The sequence below is a fragment of the Cryptotermes secundus genome, unplaced genomic scaffold (assembly GCF_002891405.2).
Source record: "Cryptotermes secundus unplaced genomic scaffold, Csec_1.0 scaffold696, whole genome shotgun sequence".
NCBI classification, from domain to species: domain Eukaryota; kingdom Metazoa; phylum Arthropoda; class Insecta; order Blattodea; family Kalotermitidae; genus Cryptotermes; species Cryptotermes secundus.
In genome coordinates, this window is record NW_019734322.1 from 833,694 (window position 1) to 857,084 (window position 23,391).

A 23,391-nucleotide genomic window follows, 5' to 3' on the forward strand; every position below is an offset into this window, starting at 1 on the left:
TATTATTCAGGTTATTCAGTTAAAAATTAAAATGACTGAAGGTGTGAGTATATGAAATAATAATCTTTTCATTTGTTTGAAATGAGTGCTAAACACAATTTCTTGCTTTGAGAGAACATAAATTACAAATGTTTCAAAACAAAGTGCCCAGCAAAATATTTTAACCCAGGATGGTCAAAGTGAGAAATTTAGAAAAGCATAACAAGGAACGTTGTGATTCATGCAGGTTACCTTGCATGTTAGCCTAGTGAAATGTAGGAGGATATACTTGGCTGGGCATGAAACTAGAATAGGGGAGACAAGGAATGTATTCAAAGTTCCAGTGTCAAAACCTCTTGGAAAATGGCAAGTCTGAAAACTATTGTTGAGATGAGAGGATAAATTAAGATGGGTCTCCAGGCCATGCCATAGCTCAAGCAGTAAGTTGCTGGCTTCCCACCGTGGCAGCCTGGGTCCGATCCCGGGTCTGGACAAAGTGGCGCTGGGACAGGTTTTCTCTGAGTAGTTCGGTTTCCCCTGCCAATCTTCATTCCACCAAATTCTCCATCATCATAATCACCTGGGGCAGGCTAGAATAGGCCAATCAGTGGCCGCTGTGCCGAGTGGTCCCAGTTGGACTCCACTCCCCATTAAGTGAATTAAAAAAAAAAATCAGTCTTAGGAAATAGGTTTATGCTGGTAGAAAGTGGACTGGACCTGATCAGGGGTCATGTGCAATGATGGGCTTTGCTCAGTAATATTTATCCTTTGTGTCTGCCATTTGCATTTATTTATGCAGTTAATTAGTTCATATAGTTATACAATTTCCATCTCAAATTGTTGTTATAAATAGAGTTACATACTATATTGGTGAGTTTGTTGCAAAAATATACACCCTAATTTTTATCTGAGAATAAAGAAGTCAGGGATACATTTTTAAGTAGGACGAGTCTTAATTTATTAAAAAGGAGTTCATGGAAGAACTTGTAAAGTCTACTTTACTATTGCACAGACAGATTTCCAGTCTTACAGTTCCTGGGTTATTGATGCCATATTACAAAAATCTGTGGCTTCAGTCTGTAAGAGAACTATTCCAACCGAGCGACCACTGCCTGTCAGCGAAGTTAGTACCAACTTTTGTGGAAAGATGGTGTCGTGTGATCAGCACAACAAATCCCCACGGGCGTTCATTTCGGTTTTATAGACTGGAGCCGCTCTTGCCTTGAAATAGCTCCTCAGTTTTCCTCAGGAGGCTGAGTGGACAATTTTCTAGCCACACTACTTCTCGGAAAATATGGTAGAGCTGGGAATCGAACCCCAGACCTCTGAATTTGTAGCCAGGAACTCTGACCACTAGACCACAGAGGTGGTCTGATGCCATATTTAGATACTGTAAATTTGTAATCCAACAGATAATGCAATTTAGCTGATGAACTAACCTGTGTTTGAATTGGTGTGCAAATTGTCACAGCCATGAATCTTAGTCAAATAAGAATGTTTTGTTACTTACTGGTTTCTTATTTTCTTTTGGAGGATTTGTTGAGAAATAAACTGTTTTTCCATGTTTGAATGTCATATATTTTGTTTTCTATCCATATGTGACATGTTTATTGACTCTCCCTCTTGTATCGAAGGCAAGAACCGAAAGGCAGTCTGGTGTCAAACATAATAGCATACCTACATGAATCCCAGAATTACACACTTTTAATGTAATATTATCTTCGTCTAAGATATGAACTGTATTCACTCTCTCAAACACTGGGATCATGGGTTCGAATCCCACTCAAGGCATGGATGTTTTTGTGTTGTCCTATGTAGGGAATGGCCTTGCGGTGGGCTGATCCCCTGCCTAAGGGGTCCTTCTCATTGTATGATTAAGAAACTGTAAACAGAGGCCAAATGTGTATATTATTAATATAATTTTACATTTACAAATTAGTCTGTTAAAGGCCTAATATTTAAAAATCTCACACAAGTGGTTCAGAAGTTATTGAAGGTATCAGATATGACTGTTATATACAGGCCAAGTTCTAAGGGAATATCATAATCCTCAGGTCATTTGGTCTCCGTGAAGAATATGCAGAGATGATCCAGCTGTGCCGCAACTGCCGCTGCCTATTCTGGAAATCTATTGGACATCCTTGCATTGCCGATCAAGACCCAGAGTTTCAGGAGAAGCTGGAGGATGTGGACAAGAGCTCACTGCATGTGCCCATACCACCACAAGCCTTCCTGAAGTTCTTCTCTCTGTGACAGGTATTTTTATGGTTAACACCATTACGTACTCTCTCTGAAACAAACTAAGAGATTTTTATTAAAATTTATTTTATATCTTTACCTTTGTGAGCTCCTTCATGATGAAATGAATTGATATACAGATGGTAAAAGGTAAGTGTAAGAAAGAGTTGCTGTTCCACCTATACCACCAGATTAAAGGAGGAGTGTTATTCTTTCTGTCTTCCACTAGATACATGTTAACACTAGGTCTTTTATTTTCTTCCCCCAACTCTGTCTCTCATCTTTCTCTGTCCCTTTCCTTTCATGTTCTTTTCTTCCATCCTCCTTTCTTTCCTGCTGTTTTTTATTTTTTTAAGGTATGTGCTCCATTTTGGTTGGGTTTTCAGAGGCCAAGTTTGTGATTGTTGTTGTTGTCAAGTAATAATGATTACCTTTCTTTAATGGAACCTGCAAAGTAGGTATGTCATTAGAGCCACTCTCTGTAACTTATACTTCATTTATTCAGTCACTGGACAATGTTCAAAAAGCTATTTTGGCTAGCAGAAAGTGTTCTCTTTGCATATGTAACTTGTATGGACTCCATTCTGGTAACAAATTCTTGGAGAGCTTAGACAGTTTCTGCCTCTATAACCTGTTTCTGTCATAATACAGGATGGGCCATAAGTGGCACACCATAGGGATGAATGTGTTATAATATTAAAAAAGAACAAAATCGTAATTTATTTTTAAATGACTGCCATCAACATGTAAACACCTGCCAACTCTTGATGCATGAACCCTGAACCCAATAAGAGATATATTTTGTAAATTTGGTGATTTCAGTGTAATGTTTTCCTTTAGTTCTTGAATGTTTCTTTCATTATTCTGGTATGCAACTGACTTCACATGCTCCCAGAGAAAGAAATCAAGGGATGTGAGGTCTGGTGACCCCAGTGGCCTCATCATCCTGTGAAACTTTCTGTTAACAAACATACATACAGTCAATGCAAAATGCAGCATGCTTCATCTTGCAGAAAGAACATGTTATGCCTTCAGCATAGTGGAACATCATCCAGAAAATCAGTTGAGAAAATCTGTAACCAATGCAAGTGCATTTCACTTGTGATTTTTTTTTTTACTTTTTATTTTTATATTTTTTTAGTTTCTTGAGGTGGGGTGAGACTGAGTCCACTTGGTACGTTGGCCATTATCTGGCCTATTGTACCAGCCCTGGATGATACATGATGAGTGTGGAGCAGTCGGTGGAATGAGAATTGGCAGGGGAGACTGAAGTACTACAAATCTCTCATGACTTGACCTGGGATTGAACCCGGACCGCTGCAACAGGAAGCCAGTGACTAACCACCTGAGCTATGGTGCAGCCTTACTTATTACTGTCAAAGAAATGGGAATCAATTATTTCATCTCTCCATATGTCAGTCCATAATCTGAGGATTGTTTTGCACAAAAATGGCTTTCATCCAATGACAATATATGACCAACATCTGCAGTTATGCTGGTTGACATGATCATTTAAGTAAAATAAGGCCTTATTACTGAACAAGACTGATCAATTTTCATCTTACAGGAACCAGTCACAGAACTCTTTCCAGCAATTTTTGTCATCACCATGCAGGCCCTTAAGGAGATGGACTCTGCATGGCTGAATGTAATTCACTGTGTGAATATGCCAGATAGATAACTTCTGATTTTTTACTTAACTCCTTCATTGACTTTTCTCAGCTGGTAATAAGTTGAGCTAAGACTGCCGTTAATGGTTCTTCATTGGTTATGATATACTTTGAAATTATTACCAGCACTTCAGTTTCTTTAATGTGACTAATTTATCAGCTGTAGTCTTCTTCGCCTTTGACTGGCATACATCACCTGGCAACCTGTGCATGAACCCTAAGATAACCCTTTCATCCAATGATAAATTTTCCAGGAACAAAGTTTTGTTATAAAATTCAGCATGGTCTGTGATTTATGGCCCGCTCTGTGTTATGGACAGAGCTAACCTTGTCACTTGTGATGGCTATGATTTTATGATCAGCTAAGACACTACTGGTGATTTTAACTGATGAAGGAGGACTCTGTATGGGTTCTTGTTTTTATTCAATATCAGAGCCAAGAATATCACCAAACTTTCTATGGGACAAGCACAAGTAACCCCTATTGCCCAGTGGTTTGGGAATATGAGTAGTTTCATGGCGTACTTAAAGTGGGCACTGTGTTCTGTATAGAAAGTACCATTTTGTTGATGATATATAGCAATGACTGAGCTATAGGTATATTGAGCTCTATAGTTTTTAAGGAACACTGTTATAATAATGTTCTGTAATTTATGCTGGATATGTAGTACATTTTAACCCTTTGGTGCATATGTATGTCCATTTATATTTAAGCGAAAGTGAACAGAATAAACAAGACATGGACATACCATGCAAGTTCTTTAATTCATGCATTTGTTAGGATACAGGATCTATCATATGATGCTGTGTGTGAATATATATATATATATATATATAGTTGATGTGAGCCAGGATAGCGTAGTCAATATAGCGACTGGCTACAGGCTGGATGAATGAGCTGTCAGAGTTCCCTGTAGATTCAAGAATTTTCTTTTCTCACATTGTCCAGACCAGCTCTGGGGTCAACCCAACCTCCTATCCAATGGGTACTGGGGGGCTATTTCCCTGGGGGTAAAGCAGCTAGGGCATGAAGTTGACCACTCACCTCCAGCTAGTGCTGAGGTCAAGAAAATGTGGATCTATACATCCACTCCCCCATACGCCTTCATGGCATAGTGCTTAATTAGTTGAGCACAGGGACAACTTTTTTTTTTATATGTAGAGTTGATAAAAACTGAGACATCTGACAAAGGACAGGCCATCCTCTCAGCAGAGATTAAACTCTTACATCACTATGACTGTACGGGACAGACTTCAGAATTTGAATACAGTCATGAACGCAAAAAAGGGAGCTGGGCACCAAGATGCGCTGTCTGACTCTCATTTGCAAAGTTACTTGGGCTTGGACTTGGCTGTGTTTTGTTATTATGCAAGAATGATCTGACACACTATGCTCTTTATACTTCTGGTTATACAGGATATAACAGAGTTGGCTGTATGAGCTTTCCATAGCTATGATGACATGAGAGAAATGTAGGAAATTGAGTGCACTACAAGATGGCCAATATACATATCATGGACGAAATGTAGGAAAATTATTACTGAAGATGTTATTGTCAAATATTGTTAGTTACAAAAATTGTGACAAAGCTACTGATTGTGATGACTCTTTGAATTCTGTGTTATTGATCAGAAGTGGTAGTGTGCATTAAAATTGTAAGAAGGTCAGAAAATTTAATTCATTATGGCAGTCACCCCACCTTCTATATTGAAAAAATTCCTTGTACAATTTGCATTCATATGTTATGATAACCTTAAATTATGGCTGCATGTGTTAGGAAGTGCAAAGAGGTTGGGAACTCTGACCTAGAATCTGGTAGACATGAAACCATATGCATCAATGGGTTAAAAACTACAATGGTTCTGTTTTCTGGCAAATGGCTGACAAGTAATATATGTTGCAGGTAATGTGGACCAGCCATGATCTTAAGATTAGTGCATAGGTTGTATCTTGCACCAGTGAAGACTTCTTTTATGAAACATTTTACTTAAATAAGGATACGATGTTCACTTTTATCTTTAACAAAGAACGTACTGATTAGGTTGAGTGTTGTCTGTGTTGTGCTAGTCAGTCAGTATAGTTGGCAGCTGTTTTTTTTGTGTTAATTTATTGTGTTTTTGAACCTGGGGTATGAAGCACAACATGTACAGTTATGAGTGAAATAAATGAATAAATGAATGAGTCTTGATATTGTAATTTGAAGGTTTTGTTCTTCCATTGATCCATTCATTCATTTTGTGAAGGTTAGGCCAGATGTACGTGGTTCAATCCAAAAGTTCCCGAAATATATTAATAAAAACTATTACATCTTACCTAGATCTTATTCTGCACCATCACCTTCAAAGTAGTCCCCTTGGGAGCGCATACACCAATCCCAGTGTTTCTGCAACTTTTGAAATGCATCCTGGAAGTCTTTCTTTGTTAGGGTGTTTAGCACTGTCTGCGTTTCCGCTTGAATTTCCTCAACTGTATCAAATCTTCGCCTTCAACTTGATTTTCATCTTGGGGAAGAGAAAGAAGTCGCATTGAGCTAAGTCTGGCGAGTACGGTGGGTGGGGAACAACTGCCATCTTGTTTTTAGCAAAAATTCCTGCACAATGTAAGCCATATGCGGTTGTGCATTGTCATGGTGGAGTACCCAGTCATTCGTGCACCATTTCTCTGGACGTTTTCTCCTCATGTCCTCCCTCAAACACCTTAGAATATCGCGATAGAACTCTTTATTGACCGTCTGACCAGGATGGATGAACTCCTTATGAACAATCCTGTCAATACCAAAAACACAGATCAACATGGAATTAATGTTGCTCTTAACTTGTTGAGCTTTTTTGGCTGGGGTGAAGAAGGGCTCTTCCATTGCAACGATCACTGCTTACTTTCAGCGTCGTAGCCATAAACCCAATTTTCGTCACCAGTGACAACCTTCGAAAGAAAGTTTGGATCCTCTTGAAGTTCCTTGCAGACTTCCAAACGATGCTGCTTCTGTTCATTTTGCATTTTGAATTTTTAGGTGATTTATTCCTCCTTCCTAAGTTTCCTTTTTCTGTACTCGCATCCAGATAAACGTTTCCTCCCGTCTGACATCTAAGGGAATAAAGTTTTTTTCAAATGCAATATAACAATTAAAAATGTCTTTATAATGATAACAAATTTAAAATGTTGTTCATCATAACTATTTATATCATAAATTTCAGTTCAAATTTCGGCTCAATTGTAAATGTATGCATCTTTTTTAAAACACAGAAATTTATTCGCAGGGCATGCTGTATCGTAGATGTGTAAAGAACTGTGCCACAAGCCTGAAGGTCGCGGGTTCGATTCCTGATGGGGTCATTGGATTTTTAATGTGCCTCATCCTTCCAGCATCACTATGGCCATTCTTAACTTCTATATAAAAATAAAAATGTATATGCATCTAGCAAGAGACGTGGTTGTTATTTCAGCTCAAAATAATGAACTAGAAGACCAACCAAACGCGCCAAAGGAAGATAACTAATGATGATGGACAAAGGATGGAGGTAAAAGCATGGCAACAGCAAAAAGCACGGGAGGAGAATGATCCTTTTTCTGCCACTTTTACAGAAAGACAGCCAATGTTTTGGTTTTATCGCATACAGAGTAAGTGCATAGAATTTCCATCGGAAAATCTTTAGCAAGGATTCGGGAAACATCAATACCTGGAAATCATCCCATGGGGACCACATGGGCGAAAATTGCAGCGCCTACAAAACAAGGTTCTTCGCACCATTGGCCATTTTCCAAGGCATACACCCGTTCGTGATTTACACAAGGCTTTCAAAATTCCGTACGTATATGATTATATAACAAAATTATGCCGGCAACTAGCGAAAGTAATACAAAATCATGATAACGAAAATGTTCGCATTATTGGACAAGGCGACGCCCGACATAGAAAGTATAAGACGTTTAAACTTGGCGGCGGTCAAGCATACGACCGTTCAAGTGACTAGACGGACTAGTTGCCGTTTTAGCGGGAAGCTACTAGAAATTTAATGCTACAATTATAAAATCAAGATCACAATGGGTATATCACGCATCAAGGAATGGACGACAGGCATGTGCCGAAAAAATTCATACAACTCAAAAAGATATAACGCAGTGTAATCTACTGAAAGAGACTTTGCTTGCCACTTGCTTAATACTGATTTCTTGCTTGGCTTATCCTTCGATCTTATAAATGGAGGTGACATGTTCCTCCGAAATGTCAGATGAATTTCAACGGACCACATGGTATTATATCATAGAAGATAGAACTCTTCGAATATTGTTCTCTATTTTATATAATCGATGACTAGCAGCATGTATTATCTGTATTATACTATACCTTTATCCAAGGGGCCTGTATATAATTTAGTAATCCGTGCTTTTCAAATTCAGAACGTCCATAGCCCATAGTGCGAGGTAGTTTACTGACGTAAGGAGTCAGTTTGCCATGGATTCTTCCCTAAAGACAAGAATCAAATACGAATTCCGCAAGTTGACAAAGGAAACTGTACGGTAATACGGAACGCCTTCGGCATCAGCTGAGTGGGTTTATAATCCGCAAGTTAGGAGAGAAGGAGAGAATCCCTCATACCAGGCGACGACCTGCAACCCGCACCGTTACGTAACGAAAACTTTCATCCGAGCACATCTATGAACCGTGCCTGGTTTTTCCAGTTTATCTCGTTTGTGATCCGTGGTCTTGCGGAAATTCCTACCGTGTCTCCTTGTACACGATCTGTCATTCCAGAAATGATGGTTGGGTGAAGCCAAGGAAAATGAGAAAAGAATAGTGATGTGGCAGTGGCAGTTACGTTGACTGTGTTCCTGATAGGACTAGAATTAATAATCGTGTTCAAATTTTACTGACTTATCAGTTATATGTGCCTATTAACTTCGGTAAAGAAATGAATCAAAATAATCAAGATATGAAGATATACATTGAGAATGCAAATATCAAAAAGAACGAAAAAGTAAATTTCGAAGTAAAAATATTATTTTACGATATCAGTAATTTCAGTCAGTTGTCTCAGTTATTAATGTGCAGTACAGGTGTTTTTGTCTTCTACTTGTTGTATGGCTATATGCAGGTAAGTATTTGTGCTGTGCTTTTGAATTCACTGAAATAAAATACTTTCACATTTGTGACTTACAACATAACTCATGTTCAAGAAACATGCAAACATGCAGCAGTTTTTGCTTTTGTAACCTGAAATTGCATAATATTATACATGTAATCTCACTGTTAACATTTTAGTGTTGTATATAAATTTAACAGTGTGCATAATAACGTTTGGTGAACAGGACATATTTTGTTTTGGATTCCCCCATGGTGTCACACACAAGAGGAATACAGAATTACTGGAACTTAAGAAGAGTAAAAATTTAAGATCTGAAAAAAAATAAAATAAATTCAAGTAAACTAACCAGAACTAACCTGGCATGACATTATCAGTAACATTTTAGGTCATAACTCCCACTTTCTGGATAGAACATTACTGTGTGGGATCAGAAATCCCCAAAATTTTTGGGAAGTTTTCGCATCTAGGAGTGGATTCCCAGTTGACATACTGAAAGAGATCAGTTTTAAGGGAATTGCATGATATCTGTGGCATTTTGGTGGATCTGCAAATGAATCTATATTTTAATCAGTGTAATGTAATCTAGTAATTATGTATATATTTTCTTACCAGGAATTGATTTTTACACTTGAGGGATTCAAGCCTTTTGGATGGTACCTAACGTTGGTCCAGTTTGCATACTATTCCTTGTTTGGGTCTGTTGAAATGATGGGAAAGAAGATTTCAAGAATGTAAGTTGCATTGATCCAGAGACTGAGGAAGAAAATCTTGCAGGCAGTTGCTGTTTGGGAGTAACTTTACAATATTATGTCCGTGTATTTGAGCTTCTTTTGGATGTACTATATGATGCCATCTACCATCAGATTTTTTACAGAGTTTGTTGTATTTATGGATATAAGTCTTGACACAAACATAACATCAACTAAATTAAATTAACCCATCAAGCCTGGTGTGCCCTAACCTGTTACTGAATTTAGTTTTATTGGAAAAATACAGATATCTGTAAATAAAAGAAATGTTTTTTTTTTTAATTGTTTCATTTTGGTCCGTTACACTATCAATCACCAATTATCAATAGAACCTCCGTCGAGTGTAACAATATATATGTTGTAACATATGTAACAATATGTAATATGTAACAATATATATTTGTTGTGGGTGCCTCTGATGATGGCTCTTTGTGAGCCGAAACATGTAAGGCAAATGTGAAAAAATGGTGACAAGAATATATATTGTTACACTCGACGGAGGTTCTATTGATAATTGGTAAAAGAAATGTTTTATTTTAACTTTGCCAGTGTATCTGCAGATAGATGTCTGTCAGAAGAAAGTGTAATTACATCATAATGAGTAAACAAGGTGTTAGTAATGGATCACAGTATTATAAAGATTTAGTATGGTTTAACCTTCTTGTTCTTATGTAAGTGATTCAGCAGTATACACTTCTCTTCTAGGCTATGGGATTTTATTTCAGTAGATGGTCTTAATATGGCCTTGTTTTGAAGCTGTTAGAGATGTTATAATAATAGAATGTCGTAACTCAGCTTCTTGCCCATTAGAGAAATTATGAAACAAATAGATGTAACTTAAGAAGTGCAGTCCACAGTTTAACTGATTCATACACCTGGATAACAGTCACCACATTGTTGTATGTGTTGGTGTAGCAATAATGCTCTATATTTGTACTCGACAGATACTATGCTGAAAGTTTGGCTGTATTACTGGCTGTCTTGGCTGGGCTTTTCTGTAGTGTTTCCAAGTCTCTGTATTCAGATGCCAAGATCATTCTTTAAAGTGGGCTGTGTTTGCCTAATCTCCCATATTTTGTGTGCTGGCTATTCAGAATCATCTGTCTTCCATCTTAGCTCTGTGTCATGTTTGCGGTTGAAACAATGCCATTAAGGTCATTTGTACTGTATGTGCAGGATTCCTCTGAAAACCTACCTCCTGCTAGCTCTGTTGACACTTGGCACCATGGGATTCTCAAATTCATCACTGGGGCATCTTAATTACCCCACACAAGTGATCTTCAAGTGCTGCAAACTCATCCCAGTTCTTGTGGGGGGCATCCTAATACAGCAGAAACGTTATGGAATACTTGATTTTATAGCTGCTGGCTGCATGTGTCTGGGACTCACTCTGTTCACTCTTGCTGATAGTCATGTGTCACCGAACTTTAGCACCATAGGTTTGTCATCTTCACTTTTTTGTTTTTTGTATTCTCTAATCACAGCATACCTGGTATTTAATTTCAGGATTTTTTAAAACAAATTATATTGTTTTAAAATATGGATCCACAAATCAGCTATACTATTTATATAAATGTTGTTCCTTTCAGTAATTACAATTTTTTTATGTTAATGTTGAGAGATAAGACCATTTGTCCTGGTCTCTCGTCCTAAGGGAAGAACATAGTTTGAAGGCGTTTGAAAACAAAGCGCTGAAAAGAACATTTGAACGTAACAAAGAAGTAATAGCAGGAGGTTGGAGAAAATTAAATGATAAAAGGCTTCATAATTTGTCTTCTGCATTAACATTATAAAAGGAATTAACACAAAAAATAAGAGGTCGATGGGGCATGTAGCATGCACATAAAATTTTGGTCTGTAAATCTGAGGAGAGAAAGTTATATGCGACACAAATCATAAGTGGGAATCTATCGACCTGTACGTTAGAGGAATATGGTGTGGGGATGTGAACTTGATTGAACTAGCTCAAGGTAGGGTCGTATAGTGAGCAATTATGAACATGAGAATGAATGTTTGGGTTTAGTAAAGGTAGGATATATATCTTGATTGTCTAAGTAACTGTGAAGTTTGAGGAAAACTTGCACCATGATATTCTTTAGTTAAAGCCTTTTGTTTATGTTATGACAGAAATTTGAGGCTATGATGGAGTTATTTGAATCCATGAACTGACTTGAAATACTGTGCACCTTGGGGTTGAACCCATCTAGTACCAAGTTTGGTTAAAATGATGCTGCAGCATCTGTCTTCTGGTGCTAAGAATGGAAAACTACTCCAGCAGTGGCTGGAAGTATAAATGTTTGTGCCTGAAGAGTATGTAGCAGTCACAGTTAGTATTGTCTTAATAATTGTAAATTCTAAAATTTCTTGTCATTTTATGCATTGCTTACTCATGATGTACTGCATAACTACATTCATATAATATGTTGATGCCTGAACATTCCTTGCTCTGATAACCATAAATTATGTAATTTCAGAGCTTTGGTCTAACTGGTGCATAGTTTTTATACATGTAGAAGGATATCTATTATCCAAGTAAGATTTTGTTTGGGTTTACTGCATGCCTTACAATGGAAGGAATACACTTTTGCACAATATATATCATGAGAAAGCTTTGTTAGAAATGAAAATATATATCACACCTTTTAAACGGTCCCAGAGGCATCCTGTTTTGTTTTGTAACCCTTAGTTGTACATGTCTGTTCATCTCTGCTACCCTGCTTCACTTTAACCCTGCAACTGTAGATGCTAAATTTTCAGGTTTTATGAAACTGTGTGAATAGCATGCCATTGTAGATGTCTATATCTGTGTATGTTTTAGAGCCATATCAACAATACCAAAATGTTGTTTTTGTCAACTAACTAGATGGGAGAAAAACTAATGCCATTCAATATGGGGTCATTATATTTTGTATATTGAAGGATGTTTGAATTTAACTGGACAGCCATTCGCTGCTTTCGAATCAGGTTGGGTACTTCCTCAGAATCAGATTACAGTTCTATATTAATTTATTTTATGGATTTTCATCAAATGCCGAGACTATGTAGTATAGATGAATGATAAACTAGAGGGTATTAAGGAATTGTTTCAGCCGAGCATGTCCTGAAAGCAAATCAAACAAATTTTAAGTAAAAAGTAAAGGTATTCCTGTAACAGGCTGTGGAGGCCCATAGGACTGTGAGATGTTGAGGTTCCCACATTTTCTAGACAATCAACTCATAGATGGCGGCAAAGTTGTCAGCCCTATGCGCTGCCTGCCCTTTACCCCCAAGAATATTCCTGGTACTCATTTCTGTCATAAGCTGAGTTGACCCCAGGGCCATATGCAGCTGGAAGGATTAGGTAAATTTGAAAAAAATCCATTGACCTCATCAGGACTTGAACCTTCGACCTTCCAGCTTGTAGTATAGTACCTCAATCAACTACGCTACCGCATGCCCCCTCAAACAAATTGTAATACTTAATTATTTTGTTTTGATGATGCTTTATTGACTGCTGATGTCATGTGGTACAAGTGAGATATTCTAGGATAATTCAGAGTCAGAACATGGAAGAAGAGATTACTCTTCAGTTTCAGCAAGTATCTAAGAGATGTTGTCTGAATGCAAGCTAGGTGCATCACTGATCTGACAAGCATATTTATAAGCTGTGTGTTTATTCAAGTAATGAATACAGGAATATGTGTGTTTGCAGGTGTGCTGATGATCTCCAGTGCTTTGCTTTGTGATGCAGCAATTGGCAATGTCCAGGAGAAATCAATGAAAGTTTACAAAGCAACAAACACAGAGGTTGTCCTATACTCATACTCCATTGGTTTTGCATACCTGTTCATCATCATGCTCGTCACCGGTGACCTTGGCAGAGGAATGGCTTTTTGCTCCATGGTGGGTGTGTTTATATTGGACTATTGTCTATATCCTGAGTCTTACGACCTTGTAAAGGATTTTTGACATGTAAATAAATGATGATGATGATGATGATGATGTTGTCAACATGAGACAGTGCTGTGGCAACATGCTGTAGTTGGTAATGTTTACAACGTGGTTTGAGTGTCATAACTTTAGAGTTCAAGTTTGGTTATGCTTCTGACTCAGGGATCCAAAGACTTTGTTACTGTGAGATGGACTTGGCAAAGGTGAGCAAAATGGAGTAGGTCAATGGCTCTGTTGCACGGATTTGCCATAACCATATTTAGTTTTAAATATCATTTTGATGTGGAAGAATCAAAATGAAATTAAAGATAAAAAAAATTACATGTACAACCTTTGTCCATAAAGTTCTGAGACTGATTTAATATCTCAGCTTAGGTAAATGTTGTGCAGTTCTGGGAAAAGGAGTTCTAAAAATGGGATACTTTACGACTCACCTGTGTTATTGATCTTAGTTTGCTTGACCTCAGCTAGGTAGTAGGGCATAGCAGAAAATTTCATGTCAATTGTCAGTTGTGGATTGAACAGCGAGTTAACATCAAATTTTTGTGTGAAGCTGGGCAAGACAGCCACATCATTGCAGCTTCTACGTGTTGCATACGGCAATGAAGCTTTATCTTGGCCACGAGTATTTGAGTGGCTTGGGTGATTCATGTCGGTCAGGGTGTAGGTGGAGGATGACACAAAATCAGGCCAACCTATGAGTTCCTGGAATGAAGACAACATGTTTTGCATCAGTGATATGGTATGGGAAGACCATACTGTTACAGTGCACATGTTAGCTGATGCCCTGAATGTCAATAAGTCAATCTGCCACCAAATTCTGTGAGAGGATCAAGATCAAGATCAAAAGGTGATGCAAGCTTCAGGTTGTGCTGATTTGTTACACAAGACACACAATGATTCCACATTCATCAACAGTGTCATTGCCGAGGATGAATCGTGGTGTTTTTAGTATGCCCCTCAGACAAAGACACAAAACACTGAATGGTGGTCAGTGGGTTCACTAGCATCAAAGAAAGTGAGGCAGCAGCTATCAAAAACAAAGACTATGACAATCGTTTTTTTCGATGCCAGGGGTATGGTTCATCATGAATTTGTTCCGCAAGGGCAAACAGTCAACCAAGAATTTTACATCTCTGTACTCAGGTGTATGTGCAAGACACTTCAACGTCGTCCTAACCTGTGGGCGTCTGGACAGTGAACTTTGTTGTATGACAGTGTGAGGACCACACACAGCTCTAAGTGTCAACAGATTTCTCGCGAAACATAAACTTTGCTGTGCTTCAACATCCCCTGTACTCCCCTGACCTCTCGCCATGTGATTTTTTTCTGTTTTCACAACTGAAAAAATGCTAAAAGGATGGTGACATCAGAATATCAAGGCTATTCAGGCGGCTGTGACAATGGAGCTCTCAGCCATCCTGAAATACGCCTTCACCAGCTGCTTCCAGGACTTGCTGAAATGTGGCAACAGTGTATTGACTATGGGGAGGACTGTTTTGAAGGGGACAGGAACCATTACTAAATAAGTTGAATTTTGTATTTTTTAGACTTGGTCTCGGAACTTTATGGACATAGGTTGTATATAACATTTATGTTTCAAGCTTATTCAGGCAATGCAGAAACAGGAAATTTCAAGATTCTTACTCTGTGTATTAAGAATCTGTGTGTATGAATGTGGATTGCTAAATGTGTTGTGCTTCCAACAGGCTTGATTGTGGACTAGCCAGTTCAGTACTTAATTTTACAATATGGTTTGCAGCATTTGATGGAAACATATGGTTATGCGCTGATCTTCTCTCTATCTGGATACCTAGGGATACAAATTGTTCTGACTCTCGTAAAGACGTGTGGGGCCTTCACAGCTGCAACAGTCACCACGTGTCGCAAAGCTGTCTCCATCATCATCTCATTCATGTTGTTCTCCAAGCCTTTCACATTCCAGTGAGTTACAGATTAGTCCAGTCTGCAGTTTGAAATTGAATATCAAAAGATATATCTCTGCCCAGGATAAGCAGAAAGTGTTGAGAAACAAATATTTACATGTACAAATATTATGTTTTTGGACATTGTCTATCCTCTTATCTTTATCTAAAAACTGTCCTGTTTATTTTTCAAAACAGCGTTTCAAAGACTGAATTCTGTCTCCATCTTCAGGTAAAACCCACTCAGTTGGGCCAAATAGATAGGGCTAGTGCTTGTCTCTGGACACCTATGCCAGCTCAGAGATGGAGTACATAAATCAAACACAGCACAAACCATCTGCGAGAGCTAAGAAAATATTAAATTATTAAAACTCCACATGTATGAGGCCTTACACCAGAGAAGTATCTCGATTGAAATTATCACTGGAAAGAAGTTATGCTCCTTGTGGTACCAACACAAGAAAGACACATTTTTCCTACTCAACCTACACTTGATGGAGTTGTAGTTTCTTGACTTCTGCTGTGATAACGGGGGCCCAGATGGGAGAGGTCCAAACTGGGTTGACTGATCAGATGGTCCAGCAGAGACATGTGGGCTGATTCTTTGAATTTACTGTATGTGGTGTTGGGCTCAATCTGCAAGACCTTCGCTTCATTCCAGCATATTTTGTGGCCTTCCTCATATGCATGTTGGGCTAATTTTGATTTTTCCAGCAAACCCTTTGTCAGGTTATATTTGTGCTCCATAATACGTACTTCTAAAGGTCTGCTTGTTTCACCGATGTAATATCTGCCACAATCTCATGGGATGCTGTACACACACTGCTTTGTCTGCTAGGCATCTCTAACTGGTCCAGTTTTCATCAGCGTTCCACAGCATATGTTCTGGCTTGAAGATGGTTCTGAGATTGAAATGGTTCATGACGTGTCTGAATTTCTCGGAAGTGCCCTTAACACATGGGATGCGGCCTCTGCAGTCTAGGGGTAACGTTCCCACCTCATGACTCAAGGTACGTGGGTTCAAACCCGGCAGAGGTCATGGAATTTTTAAGGGCAGAAAAATTCAGGGAACAAGTCCTCTGGGAGGGACTTTAAGCCGTGGGTCCCGTGTCGTAGATTTACGGCACGTAAAAGATCCTCATGTCTCTAGGAGACCTCTGAGCAAAATTAGGTAAAAAGTTTCCCACCCAAGTAGTTTCAAATACCTCCGGTAGATGGGGAAGTATCAGGTACTACTGCCAGTAGAGGGGCCGAACTCTCTGGCTGAACGGGACTGATAGTGAGCACCAGTACTGGAAGTGTATGGCGACTGGTAGAATATCAAAGGGGGACGTACAATAGATCAACAACTGGTCATGGTGCATGGGAAACCCACCCCCTCCAATAATGAATGAATGAATAACATATGGGATGATGACAGTGCCTTGGTATACTGTGTCTGAAAAGGGACGAATCAGGCCACATGTCTCAGCTGGACCATCTGATCAGTCAACCCAGTTCGGACATCTCTCCCGTCTGGACCCCCGTTATCACAGCAGAAGTCAAGAAACTACAACTCCATCAAGTGTAGTTTGAGTGGAAAAAAATTGTTTTTCTTGTGTTGGTACCATAAGGAGTATGCTCTCCAGTGATGATTTAAATTGAGATACTTCTCTGGTGTAAGGCCTCATATGTGTGCAGTTTTATTAATTTAATGTTTCCTTAGCTCTCACAGATGGTTTATGCTGTTTTATTTCTGTAACCCATCTTTGAGCTGGCATAGGTGTCTGGAGATAGGCCCAACTGTGTAGGTTTTACCTGAAGATGGAGACAGAATCCAGTGTTCAAAACGTTGTGTTTTGGAAAATAAACAGGATGGTTTTTAGATGAAGAAAAGACAAAAGATAATGTCCAAAAACATAAAATTTGTACTGATGTACTACTGTCACAAACTTTTAGATCTTAAATGTTTACGTGGTTCTGCATTCTCTTAACATACGTGTAAAATATGACCTGATACAACTTTTAGATCTTAATTAGCCTCTAAGAATCAGTCATATTACGTAACAAATTCTGTCATTGTTTTCTGTAAGTCAAGCTATAATGTTGCTGTTATGTTTCAGATATTTGTGGTCTGGCTTGATTGTTGTGGTTGGGATCTATCTGAACATTTATAGCAAGAATCAAAGTAAGATGGCTTTGCAAGGTTCCCTGCACAAGTTCCATAGATTTGTTCAACGAACTCTACTGAAGATTAAAGTTCCTAGTTATTCTGTGGATAAGAGTATGCTGTCTAATGTGTAGGCACCTAACATATATCGCTCTCAATGCTCCATTAGTAGAAATGTGAGCATAACATCAAGAGAATGTGGTGTCAGTTGGATATTTTGGCAGGATATTAGCTGCTGCAGGGATAGCCACCTGATTGTTCGTGAATGGTTCATGCCTTACAAACTGCAGATGTAAGCCAGATCAAATGAAATTAGAAGATGAATATGTATCCATAAAATGGAAAGCACTGGAGAGAAAATGGTCAAAGCCCATATCACTATACTATCCCAGCATTTCTGAACTTGCAGGACAAGAATTTTACTGGGATGTGAAGTAAATCAGGAGTGGCAAACTGACTGATCCCAAATGACTGAATGTTTGTTATCTGTAAAGGTTACTTAGCATCAAATGAGATGACAGGACAGTTTAGTATGGTGAACAGCAAAGGCTTGGTGAACCAGTAGTCATTGTCTGTGCAAAGTAACCTGTGTCTTGACACTCACATTGAAGATCTGTAAAAATCTTGCAGCAGACCTTGTGAGTTGCTGAGACCAAACTGAGTGCTTTCTGGATACAAGTAAAAAGGTAAAGTTGTCCATGAAGATGTGTGGGGGAGTAGATGAATAGATTAATGTATTCTTTACTTGGCACTAGTTGGAGGTGAGTGGTCAGCTTCAAGCCCTGACTGCTTTACCGCCCAGTGAAAGGGCCCCTGGTGCCCATCGCGTATGGGGCTGGGTGGGCCCCAGAACCGACGTGGATGACGTAGAGTACAGAAATCTTCCCCTTACCGGGACTTTATATCCAGCCTCTTGGCCATCCAACCTGTAGCCAGTTGCTATACTGACTATGCTATCTCAGCTCTTTTCTGAATCAAAGTTTGATATATTAACTTCTTGAGTTTAGGTCGTTAGTGACCAACATGAAGCAAATGTGCATGGATTCAAAATGTCATCAGAAAGTTATAAGAATTGTGATAATGTAGCATGCTGTTTCATTCATATGTCAGATATATTTTCTGTGCAAAATGGCTGAAACAGTTTTCAACTTCTGTTTAGAATACACCAGTAGGAAGGTCCAAGAGACTCAGAAGGATTTGAAGATGGAAGGAACAGTTCAGCTACTTATATAAGATGATGCCAATTTCTTAGTTTAAAATTAACGAAGAACACAAACTGTATTCTTCACTGTACTGAGGCCATGGAAACAGATGTAATTGTTGGTAATAAAGATAGCTTTTGAGACCTCCCAGTCTCTGCTTACTGCTGTATTCCCTTGCAGTTTCAGTAGCATATATCACTGAGCCAAAAGTGCTCATTGCCAGCAAAGATCAGGTTGTCATTTCTTTCATCATTTATGTGAACAGAAGGGCTAAGCAACAGGAAGGAATACAATGTATGACACAGACTCTGTCCTAAGTGCAACAATTTATTGTAGTTCTTTTGTCTTCTTTTCTTCTACACTACATATTTCAGCCGTAAATTAAAAAAAAAAATAAAAAAAAATTTAAATTTAAATTGAAGATTTTAAAAATACCAAAATTCAAAAATCAAATTGATGTATGTAAATTAACAAAGATTTTATACATATCTGACAAATATCAGCAAGAGGATTCTGATATATTGGGACCTATTAACAATGGAGAAATGAACAGTTAAGAAAGCTGGTGTTTTTAAATTTTAAACTATATGCAGTGTAACAGCTACGTGAGAGCATACACCTGATGATGTCCATTTACGGCTGAAACATGTAGTGTAGAAGAAAAGAAGACAAAAGAACTACAATAAATTGTTGCACTTAGGATGGAGTTTGTGTCATACATTGTGTAGAGTTAAACAGGATGCTTGAATATAATAATATAATATAGGAAGGAATACGTTGAAGTGTACTGGAGGAGGAAGTGTAACAGCTCAAGGAAGTTGTGGAAGTGGTCAGTCTGTTGGAGTTTTTACTGTGGCATCATAGAGAGGAACTTGATCCAAAAGGGAGCACATATGAAACTAAATACATATATGTTTATGTCTAAGTAATAGAATACAGGACAAAATAATAATAATATAAGATCTGTTGATAAATCCTTTTCAAATATAGCAAAGTTCAAATCCTTTGGAATGAAATAAGGATTAGAAATTATACCATGATGAATTTAAGAACAGATTAAATTTGGGAAATGCCTGCCACTGTTTAGTTCAGAATCATGTGTTTTCCCATATACCATCTATAACAGTCATTAAAATATATGAAGCTTTTATTTGTTCTGTATGAGTGAGCAACACCTCTCAGTGTAAAGGAAGACCACAGATTGAATGTGTTTCGAGAACAAAATATTGGGGATGGTATTTGGATGTAAGAAAAAAGTGAGAAGAAAGAAAGACCGGCGAATGTTACATATTGGTGATCATAAATTGTACTCTTGACATTATAAGATGATTAACTTGTATTGCACTATGTACCACTGTAGTAACAGCATACATATGTGGTCCCATTTGTGAGGTGTTGCTCCTGAAGTGAAGTCTGTTCAACGAGCTGGTTGGGAACATGCAGCGTGCTTGGTGACTAAACATGAAAAATAAATATTGTCATGTGTTAATGACTAAACATGGGGTTTGTATTGGTTATTGAATTTATTGACTCAGCTACAAGTAATTGTAACATGTATTAATATAGACACTACACATAACTACAGTACACAGTATGTTTTCACTAGTCAATGCTTCGTAGTGACTTCTCATAGGGTGATTTCCCTTCTTCCATGCTCATGGCCCGGCACTGCCTGTGACTCTTGATTGACTTGGTCAGTGGGAAAGATTGCTGCTGGACTTCTCCAGCACAGTCATTCTTAGTTTCAGGCCCCCATGACCATATTTCTCATTCATGATACTGGGTTATGAGACTGGCTCATTTGGTTGGAGGGTAGGGTAAATTTCTTTTGGACTTCTGCAGTATAGTCATTTTTGGTTTCAGGCCACTTGGAACCCATGGCCATCATAACAAACTACACTTTATTGACTGGCTTGGTTGGTCTGTTGGGTAAATCATTGCTGGCATTCATGAGAACAATCATTCTTGGTTTTGGGACCCATGACCATATTTTTCTGTCTCACAACTCAGACTGAGTTCTGAAATGGACTCAGTTGGTCTGGTAAATTGCTGGTGGCCTCGGCCAGTAGGGTTAGTTTTGGGCACTGGTGAGGGTGTCCACTGTCATCAATCCTTGACAATGGGAAACAGTCTTCCATAGTGATATAACGTGACTTCCCGTAGTCCACACAGAAATGGAGGTCACCGTTTTTCTTCCTGAAAATGATGGGAGATGGGGCTGTTTGTTCGATAGCCAACTTCTGCCTCCTTTGCCAGAGGGAGCACACTTGGGGATTGTCAGATCCATTGGGCTTCTCCAGCACTAATACGGTACACTGCCAATCTACTTGTACTTGCTGCTCGTCGTTGTGAAGACGTCTTTGAACCTGTGAACCTGGTGATTAAGTTATCCAATTCCAACCCTCGCTTGAGTTTGGTCTGGCAATAGCAACTACATCCTGTAACTGTTCACAAAGTACGATGTTCTCTTGCATCTATGGTTCCATTGCATTGAGTGATTTCAGAATGACTGTTTACAGTTTTCTGTGGGGGATAATTTGATTAGTGTCTGGTCTTGATGGGTAGCTTGCAGGACTTTGACATGTGCCTCCCAGTGAACCCTGACTAGGGTCCTGGCTATGTAGGCCTATCAGGGTTGTGAGTCTCAAGGCTCAATTTACCATGCCACTTTCTGTTCCAAGGGAGTTTTCTAGCCATGCTAACACGACTCTCACATTGTGCTGGTATCTCTTGGTCACTGGCCACCATAAGGTGGACGACCGATGTCGTGCCTGGGAGCTCAACATTGATACTTCTTCCTGACCCAGCCTCAGAACACACCAGCCTAGATGAACGAATGCATCAGAGGTGGGCAAGACATCAAGTCCCTGGGTGAACTTGTCCATGATTCCTTTGACAAACGTGTATGGGGCTCCATCCCAGGGTAAGATTCACTAAGGCCTTCAGGATTGGAAGGGTCTGTTCTGATGCAGTCTATAGAATATACGTTGATTCTGCTTATTTTCTGGCAAGCTTGCGGTGATGTCGAGGCTAGCAATGATCATGGATGTCCAGGTGTTGATGGTCATGAGCCATGGTTTGTCACCAATCCAGCCCTGTGCATTCAGACTGTTGTCATTTCACTCAACTAAGACGTTATGCGTGGACTGCTGCTGTGATAATGGGAGTTCAGATGGGAGAGTTGTCCAATCTGTGTTGACCGATCGAATGGTATTTCCTAGTATTTTCTGTATGTGGTGTTTGGTTCAATCTGCAAGACCTTTGCTTCATTCCACCTTATTTTGTGGCCTTGTTCTTATGCGTGTTGGGCTAATTTTGATTTTTGTAGCCGACTGTGTGTCAAATTATATTTGTGCTCCTTATTGCATACTTCTAAAGATCTGCTTGTTTCACCTGTGTAACATCTGTCACAATTGCATGGGTTGCTGTACACACTACTTATTCTGCTGGGCAGCTCTGACCAGTCCAGTTTTCATTAATGTCCCACAGAGGGCATGTTTAGTTTTGAAAACTTTTCTCAGATTTAAACAGTTTCCGATGAGTCTGAATTTTTCGGAAATGGCCTTAATACATGGGATAATGACAGTGCCCTGGTTTATTGTTTCTGAAGAAGGACGATTTTTTTGTCGATGGCCTGATTAGGGAGTCAACGAATTCTTTGGATATCCATTAAGCAACAGATTGTCTTATTTTTTTTTTTAAATTTCATTGTTGAAATCCTTCAGATTTTGACATATGACCTTTGCTTGGTTGACCAAGCTATGAACGATAGCCTTTTTCATGTGATGTGGGTGGTTGGACTTGAAGTGCTGATAACGACCAGTATGATGAGTAGGCTTCTGGTACACTTTTGTGGTCAGTTTTGGACCATGCTTCATAACCCATACCTCCAAGAATGGAAGAGTATCATTAGCTTCAACTTTCATTTTGAATCTGGTGGTAGGTCTAATGCTGTTGAGATGAAGAAACTGCTGTAACCTTGCTGGTCCATGTGGACATACCACAAATACATCGTCAACATATCAGCCATTTAGTGGCTTTGTGGTCTACTCTATCCACTGCTATTTCCTCAAAGTGCCCCATAAATATGTTGCTAATCATTGGAGATAGTGAATTTTCCATTGCCATACCCACTTTTTTTGCTTATAGAATTTATCCTCAAACTGGAGTATGTGGTTGTTAAGTAGATGTCCAATGTTCCATCATGTCTTCAACTTGTAATGGTGAGCATTCTGTGAAGATGATATGGCAAAATAACATATCTTAAAGATATGATCACTGAAAATCTGATAACTATTTGTATTGCAGTTCAGTAATGGAAGGGATTATATGGCAAAAATAACATATCTAAAAAAAATATAATGAATACTGTAAGTCTGGTATGTATTCATATCCAAGTTCAGTAATGCAGAGGACTATGTGGCAAAAATAACATACCTAAAAAGAATATAATGAATACAGAAA

General features: G+C 38.7%; 2 protein-coding genes across 5 annotated transcripts in view; both read left to right on the forward strand.

Annotated features, from left to right (window-relative positions):
* The window catches only part of LOC111868628 (F-box only protein 32), a 53,574-nt gene extending 45,961 nt beyond the window's left edge, over window positions 1-7,613 (forward strand). Inside the window, exons 8-9 of one of the 3 annotated variants that reach the window (XM_033753124.1) lie at window positions 2,034-2,235; window positions 7,146-7,613. In XM_033753124.1, the coding sequence (XP_033609015.1) occupies window positions 2,034-2,232 (199 nt within the window). In that variant the 3' untranslated portion in view covers window positions 2,233-2,235; window positions 7,146-7,613. Of the gene's footprint in view, window positions 1-2,033; window positions 2,236-3,358; window positions 3,399-5,791; window positions 6,077-7,145 lie in introns of those variants that run through there. The other 2 variants (XM_023859456.2, XM_023859455.2) reach the window with 2 other exon arrangements.
* Window positions 7,614-8,618: 1,005 nt separating this feature from the next.
* LOC111868643 (adenosine 3'-phospho 5'-phosphosulfate transporter 2) lies at window positions 8,619-19,077 on the forward strand. 2 transcript variants are annotated; one of them, XR_004513465.1, is made up of 7 exons: window positions 8,619-8,981; window positions 9,585-9,703; window positions 10,898-11,160; window positions 13,413-13,603; window positions 15,414-15,595; window positions 17,679-18,411; window positions 18,885-19,077. XR_004513465.1 is itself a non-coding variant. In XM_023859482.2 (6 exons), the coding sequence occupies exons 1-6, from the start codon at window positions 8,799-8,801 to the stop codon at window positions 17,857-17,859; spliced, it is 1,119 nt and encodes a 372-aa protein (XP_023715250.1). In that variant the 5' UTR covers window positions 8,619-8,798; the 3' UTR covers window positions 17,860-19,077. The 2 variants fall into 2 exon arrangements, 1 of the variants encoding a protein (XP_023715250.1); XM_023859482.2 differs by having other exon boundaries at window positions 17,679-19,077.
* The last annotated feature ends 4,314 nt before the right edge of the window (window positions 19,078-23,391 follow it).